The sequence below is a fragment of the Coregonus lavaretus genome (genome assembly GCF_964263955.1).
Source record: "Coregonus lavaretus genome assembly, contig: HAP1_SCAFFOLD_972, whole genome shotgun sequence".
Taxonomy (NCBI): Eukaryota; Metazoa; Chordata; class Actinopteri; order Salmoniformes; family Salmonidae; genus Coregonus; species Coregonus lavaretus.
In genome coordinates, this window is record NW_028164706.1 from 149,113 (window position 1) to 156,738 (window position 7,626).

A 7,626-nucleotide genomic window follows, 5' to 3' on the forward strand; every position below is an offset into this window, starting at 1 on the left:
GACAACAACCAGCATCCGATATATTTTACCTCTAGTCTGTTACAATACCCACAGACTCCGATTATGGCTTTCACTACCGCGAAGCTCCAATCGAAAACGGTTTATCGCATAGCCGAAGTGGTGAACGACTTTCCACGCAACTTCCTAGTCAGCATGGGCATGGACAAAACGCTGAACTGCTTTCAAACGGAGTGGAATGAGATGGCGCACAAATGTCTGTTTAATGCGGAGGATGTGGGGCTGGTTCCAGATGTGTACACGCAAAAGCATTTTCTTAGCAGCGAGCTGAAAAACGCGCAGAGGGAGAGGGGAGAATACAGGCAAACAGCCTCAGCAGCGGGACAGACTCTGGTCAAGCTCCAAAAAGCCAGAGATTTCCACAAGCGAGTGGGCCAGGAGAAGAAAAGACTGATAGAAGACATTAGAAAGCTGAAGACACACGGCGCTTCCTATGATCCAGCATTGAAACAGATGAACGAGAAATACCAGGCAGCTCTGAAGCAGAAAATGCTGGTAAGCTTGGAGAGGGACAAGGCGTTAGGGCAAGCCCACAGCCTAGATGCCACGTTACACAACACCCTTCCTTCTCAACCTCCCCACCCCACCTCTGAGTGTAGCCTCACCCCAAACAAGACAGGGGTAACCACAAGCACCAGGGGGATGGGGTCAGTCTTTACACCCCCTCCAAAGACCCAGTTTCCCCCAGACACTTGTGTTAACCCCCAGCTGGCCCACAGAGGGAAAATGTCTGTGTCTGCTCAGGGCTCCTTCAAGGTAGCCATCTTCCGCCTCACCAACACCCTCAAGGTAAGATGTTGTTGTGATGAATACCCTGCTCACCCTTTATGTATCAAGGCATTTTATTTCCCTAATAGCAACTCAAACTACTAAAAGTTATTGTATGTTATCATGGTTACTGTTCTTTATTTTTTCACAATAAAACATATCTAGGCCCACACCCTGCCTGTCAGCTTCCTGGCTCTTCACCGAAGCAAACTAGTGGTTGCCTCAGCTAGTGACGAGCAGCTCTGGAGGCTTCCTGAAGGAGCGCTAATTGCTACAGGCCAGGGGCACAGCGACTGGCTCTCTGGGGATAGCCTTCACCCTGACGGGGCTAAGCTGGGGGCCACCAGCGTCCAGATATGGGACCTTTCTGAGGGCTGCTGTGTGCGGACCCTGGAGGGCCACACTGGAGCTGCTCCTTCCACTCTGGCGGAGACTTTGTGGCCTCCTGCTCCTTGGATGACACGGTCAAGGTTAGTTAGGAAATCAATATTTCCTGTTCTCCTACCAAACATATTCTGACTGTGAGGTAGTGTGCCATCATATTTGTAGACATCATGATTATCCATTTATAAAAGGTGTGGGACCTGCAGAGTGAGAGGTGACTACACGGCCACCCCGGTTCTCTCAACAGTGTAGAGTTCCCCCCTTCTACACTACCCTGCTCACCTCCTTGGCTGAAAATACCCTGTCCCTGTGGGACACCCGGACCGCCGTTTGCCCAGACAATCTACGGCCACCGCAGCGCCATCAACCACGCCTCACTCAGCCCCACTGGTGACCTCATCGCGTCCTGCGATTCCCGTGGCGCTGTCATGCTGTGGGACTTCAGGAGGGCAGCAGACGTGTTCACTGTGGAGACGGGGCCGCAGCCTAGCAACCGGATGGCTTTCAGCCCGTCGGGCCGGACGCTGGCAGTTGCTGGGGACGAGGTGAGAGTGGTGGATTGGGCGTACTCGCAAGTGGCGTGTGTGCTGAATCACGAGGACCTGGCGCAGCGTTGTTTTTGACCACAAGGGAGAATACCTACTGTCAGGGGCATCTGACAGACATATTTATGTGTGGTCATGATGGATAAGCATCATAAGAGTTAAACCTAAACACAAATGTTATCTTTGTTTGAAAAATAAAAATAGTTGTAATGCATCTTGTTTCTAGAAATTCAATGAAGCAAGCAAGCATACACCAAAAACACTACCACACACCTGTAATAGAGCAACAACACGGTTTAGTTATAGGATTTATTAGAAACAAAGGAATCCAACAATACGAAAGTCTTGAGTGCTGTCTCATGAGGAAGTGAACAGAGGGTAAACACAAACATCCTGGGGTCTGATGGCTCTCACATCAGGCCCAGCTTATACTCCACCATGATGTGGGGCTCACCCACCATCTCACTTTGGGCTGGGTCTGCAGGGAGATGGACACAAAATAGTGCTCAGTTCACATTAGTTTAACTTTAACTGTGTTCTTTCTGCTGTTGTCTCCTCTGTATACAGTGTCTCTTACCGTTGAGGATGTCCTCAAAGCTGATGCTCTCATCATTCCCTTTGAGAGTGTCCAGGGCCAGGTGTGAGCTCTGCAGGAAAGGAAGGCGCTGGATCTGAGAAGGGAGAGAGATAAGGGATAAGTGGGAAAGTTGCTTATTGCATTTTCTCCGACACTATTATTTGTTTTCAATGAAGATCAGAGAGACATGCGTCTACCTGTCTGGCTGCCCTGTACTCCATCTGTAGTTTCAGGGGAGCGTGGAGGCCCTGGATGTTTCTGAGGGTGGAGAAGTTCATCTTGTCCTGGTTCAGCTGAAACTGCAAGGGGAGGACAAAATGCAATGTTGGAGCTAAAGTAGCAGAAGTGGTTAGAAGAAAGAAGTTGTATGAGACCTGAAGACTTGTTTTAACTTCCAGAACATATGCCTTTAGCTCAGAACAACAGCGTCTTGTGTCACTCACATTCTTTTCTGACAGCTCCAACGCATGGCTGGGGAGCAGCTCATTTTTCACACTGCTGAACCTGAGAGAGGGAAGAGTTCAAATGTCAGTTATGTCTCACAAACTGTTATATACTTTGAGTTGAATGAGTGACCAGCAGAGACTGTTCTCTCACCCGCTCCTGAGTGTGTCCTGAACGCCATAAGCCCCAACCTGTGGACCCATGCCCGTCACCGGTACACTGTCCTTTAGCTGTGATCGGAGTCCACGAGTATTCTGGAAACGAACAAAAGAACACAACTCAATTAGCTAGCATTATAGTAGAGGCATGATGAATACCTACTAGCTAACACATTTCTGCATCCCAAAAAGCCGAACTAACTTCAGCTAACTGCTACATTGTTAACTACCTAGCTGGCACGAAACAAAAGGTAGGCAAGATGATTGGCGCCAACTTAGATTAATTAACCAAACTGACTGACACAAACCAACACAAATAGCTAGTTAGAACTAACGTTGGCTACATCTTCACTGCTAATTAGCGCTAGCTCACTGGCATGAGTGACTAATCAAAATCCAAACATCTCTACAAATACAGCAAGCAATAAATTAACAAAACCCCACGATTCATTGGTATTTCGTATAGACAACATAGTTATCTATCAAACACACATTTAATGTATGAATTAAACAACAAATGTTGGTAATTTGATAGCTACCATTGTCGCTGTGATGCGGCTGTTTCCACTCTTAGTACAAAACTTCCGGTCAGGGTCGCGTTAGTTTGACGACACTTCTTATTTTTCATCTTCTTCTATGATGTCATGGCGGTCCACAAACAAACGTTTACAGTGCATGCCGCCACCTACTGTGCTGGAATGTACGATCAACCATGATTTTCCCAATTCTGTACTACCATTAAAATAACATTAAAAACCAAAAAAATCCCTAAATTCTACCGCACCGTCCCCCCAAAAAAACTCCCCAACCCCATCAAACTTGATCTATATCATGCTGAAACACTCCACCATTAGGATTGTTCCGCATCTCAACAACCATTTCAACAGTAACATCTGTTGTTACCCCAATATATCTATTTTGCCGTCTCCACAATAACCTTCAACCTGGCATTTCTGCTTTCCACAACCCGAGTCATATTGATAACCTTACCAATAACAGCTATGAAGTCAACTTTATTCATTATCAAAGTGTCCTTTGACACCGCACATTCATGAGCACAAGATCTCTGAATAGGCCTCGAAACCATGCCAGAACCATCAGAAGCACCAGCCCCGACAGTAGGTCCACTTACTACAGGAAGCTCCATCAGTCCGCACTGTAGTTCTACTAATCTGTTTTACGGCCTCTGCATAACATACATCATGACTGATCCTATATCTCTGAGCCTCTCTCTGTACCTGGCATCCGCCAAATGCTGCACTGTGTTCTCCCCCACAATTACAGCACTTAACCTTCACATTGCTTCCCATTCACCGTAATCATGTGCCCCTCTACACTTGGCACATCTTTTCTTTCCTTTACACTGAGCAGCTATAGTGGGGAAAAAAGTATTTAGTCAGCCACTAATTGTGCAAGTTCTCCCACTTAAAAAGATGAGAGAGGCCTGTAATTTTCATCATAGGTACACCTCAACTATGACAGACAAAATGAGAAGAAAAAAAAGTTTAATGAATTTATTTGCAAATTATGGTGGAAATAAGTATTTGGTCACCTACAAACAAGCAAGATTTCTGGCTCTCACAGACCTGTAACCTCTTCTTTAAGAGGCTCCTCTGTCCTCCACTCGTTACCTGTATTAATGGCACCTGTTTGAACTTGTTATCAGTATAAAAGACACCTGTCCACAACCTCAAACAGTCACACTCCAAACTCCACTATGGCCAAGACCAAAGAGCTGTCAAAGGACACCAGAAACAAAATTGTAGACCTGCACCAGGCTGGGAAGACTGCATCTGCAATAGGTAAGCAGCTTGGTTTGAATAAATCAACTGTGGGAGCAATTATTAGGAAATGGAAGACATACAAGACCACTGATAATCTCCCTCGATCTGGGGCTCCACGCAAGATCTCACCCCGTGGGGTCAAAATGATCACAAAAACGGTGAGCAAAAATCCCAGAACCACACGGGGGGACCTAGTGAATGACCTGCAGAGAGCTGGGACCAAAGTAACAAAGCCTACCATCAGTAACACACTACGCCGCCAGGGACTCAAATCCTGCAGTGCCAGACGCGTCCCCCTGTTTAAGCCAGTACATGTCCAGGCCCGTCTGAAGTTTGCTAGAGTGCATTTGGATGATCCAGAAGAGGATTGGGAGAATGTCATATGGTCAGATGAAACCAAAATAGAACTTTTTGGTAAAAACTCAACTCTCGTCGTGTTTGGAGGACAAAGAATGCTGAGTTGCATCCAAAGAACACATTTTACATTTACATTTTAGTCATTTAGCAGACGCTCTTAACCAGAGCGACTTACAGGAGCAATTAGGGTTAAGTGCCTTGCTCAAGGGCACATTAACGTCATTTAGCAGACGCTCTTAGCCAGAGCGACTCACAAATTGGTGCGTTCACCCTATAGCCAGTGGGATAACCACTTTACAATTTGGGGGGGGGGGGGGGGGGGGGTTAGAAGGAATACTTTAGCCTATCCCAGGTATTCCTTAAAGAGGTGGGGTTTCAAATGTCTCCGGAAGGTGGTGAGTGACTCCGCTGTCCTGGCGTCGTGAGGGAGCTTGTTCCACCATTGGGGTGCCAGAGCAGCGAACAGTTTTGACTGGGCTGAGCGGGAGCTGTGCTTCCGCAGAGGAAGGGGAGCCAGCAGGCCAGAGGTGGATGAACGCAATGTCCTCGTTTGGGTGTAGGGACTGATCAGAGCCTGAAGGTACAGGGGTGCCGTTCCCCTCACTGCTCCAAAGGCAAGCACCATGGTCTTGTAGCGGATGCGAGCTTCAATTGGAAGCCAGTGGAGTGTGCGGAGGAGGGGGGTGACGTGAGAGAACTTGGGAAGGTTGAACACCAGACGGGCTGCGGCATTCTGGATGAGTTGTAGGGGTTTAATGGCACAGGCAGGGAGCCCAGCCAACAGCGAGTTGCAGTAGTCCAGACGGGAGATGACAAGTGCCTGGACCAGGACCTGCGCCGCTTCCTGTGTAAGGCAGGGTCGCACTCTCCGAATGTTGTAGAGCATGAACCTGCAGGAGCGGGTCACCGCCTTGATGTTGGCGGAGAACGACAGGGTGTTGTCCAGGGTCACGCCTAGGCTCTTCGCACTCTGGGAGGAGGACACAGCGGAGTTGTCTACCGTGATGGCGAGATCATGGAACGGGCAGTCCTTCCCCGGGAGGAAGAGCAGCTCCGTCTTGCCAGGGTTCAGCTTGAGGTGGTGATCCGTCATCCATACTGATATGTCTGCCAGACATGCAGAGATGCGATTCGCCACCTGGTTATCAGAAGGGGGGTGGAAACATCATGCTTTGGGGCTGTTTTTCTGCAAAGGGACCAGGACGACTGATCCGTGTAAAGGAAAGAATGAATGGGGCCATGTATCGTGAGATTTTGAGTGAAACCTCCTTCCATCAGCAAGGGCATTGAAGATGAAACGGGGAACGGCACCTCCGTACCTTCAGGCTCTGATCCCTACACCCAAACGAGGGCATTGCGTTCATCCACCTCTGGCCTGCTGGCTCCCCTTCCTCTGCGGAAGCATAGTTCCCGCTCAGCCCAGTCAAAACTGTTCGCTGTTCTGGCACCCCAATGGTGGAACAAGCTCCCTCAAGACGCCAGGACAGCGGAGTCACTCACCACCTTCCGGAGACATTTGAAACCCCACCTCTTTAAGGAATACCTGGGATAGGATAAAGTAATCCTTCTACCCCCCCCCCCCCCCTCGTAAGAAGCATTTCAAGGTCCTGGAGTGGCCTAGCCAGTCTCCAGATCTCAACCCCATAGAACATCTTTGGAGGGAGTTGAAAGTCCGTGTTGCCCAGCGACAGCCCCAAAAAATCACTGCTCTAGAGGAGATCTGCATGGAGGAATGGGCCAAAATACCTGCAACAGTGTGTGAAAACCTTGTGAAGACTTACAGAAAACGTTTGACCTGTGTCATTGCCAACAAAGGGTATATAACAAAGTATTGAGAAACTTTTGTTATTGACCAAATACTTATTTTCCACCATAATTTGCAAATAAACTCATTAAAAATCCTACAATGTGATTTTCTGGAGAAAAAAAATCTAATTTTGTCTGTCATAGTTGACCTACCTATGAAGAAAATTACAGGCCTCTCTCATCTTTTTAAGTGGGAGAACTTGCACAGTTGGTGGCTGACTAAATACTTTTTTCCCCCACTGTACATGTCCCATTCTTTGGCATTTAATACACCTCAATGCATATGGGACAAATTCTCTAACATTGAAACTAAGGAATCCTATCTGTGCTTTTCCCAGCAAGACTTTCTCAAACCTCAACATCACTGATAAGCTTTTCACTTTGACCCTCTTATCAACCTTTTGGCCTCAATCAGTCTGCCTCCCTTCACATTGTCTTTATCATCTGTGGACCCCAGTGATGACTCCCCTCAATCTAGTTTAAGCACCAGGGACATGGCTTTTAATCTTCTTCCCATTAAGCTTTTCCATTTTCAGAATCTTCTCTTGCTGAGCCTGGCTACCACACAATATTAACAATCTTCCCTTTCCAATGAACCAAACTACCTCTTTCTCTATGTCATTAGTTAGTCGGATAGGGTGTAAGTGAGGCCCTGTGGTCTCATCAAACACTATCACCACTTTCCACTCCAATACATCACTACTCTTGATTCCTACCTTGGCCCTCTTTATGCTTTCTATACTAGACGCTCCACTGCTTTCTGTATCATGATCTCTCTTCTTCCT

At 47.5% G+C, this 7,626-nt stretch overlaps 1 protein-coding gene and 1 pseudogene across 2 annotated transcripts; one reads left to right on the forward strand and one right to left on the reverse strand.

Annotated features, from left to right (window-relative positions):
* The first annotated feature begins 63 nt into the window (after positions 1–63).
* On the forward strand, positions 64–1,854 carry LOC311116731 (sperm-associated antigen 16 protein-like; annotated as a pseudogene). The gene is made up of 3 exons: positions 64–884; positions 972–1,256; positions 1,418–1,854. The product of its transcript is annotated as a sperm-associated antigen 16 protein-like (transcript).
* Positions 1,855–2,010: 156 nt separating this feature from the next.
* Positions 2,011–3,513, reverse strand: LOC311116735 (proteasome maturation protein-like). The gene is made up of 6 exons (XM_084191777.1): positions 3,434–3,513; positions 2,890–2,990; positions 2,736–2,796; positions 2,490–2,591; positions 2,293–2,386; positions 2,011–2,193 (listed from the first exon to the last, which is right to left on the reverse strand). Exons 1-6 carry the CDS (start codon positions 3,434–3,436, stop codon positions 2,126–2,128), a joined length of 429 nt encoding a protein of 142 aa, XP_084047903.1. The 5' UTR covers positions 3,437–3,513; the 3' UTR covers positions 2,011–2,125.
* Between the last annotated feature and the right edge of the window lie 4,113 nt (positions 3,514–7,626).

Excerpts from the sequence above, each read along its gene's own strand:
- LOC311116735 (XM_084191777.1), bottom strand. Across the intron at positions 2,797-2,889 it reads CAGGACACACTCAGGAGCGG|GTTCAGCAGTGTGAAAAATG; the intron begins GTGAGAGAACAG and ends TCCCTCTCTCAG. Across the intron at positions 2,194-2,292 it reads CTTTGAGGACATCCTCAACG|ACCCAGCCCAAAGTGAGATG; the intron begins GTAAGAGACACT and ends ATCTCCCTGCAG.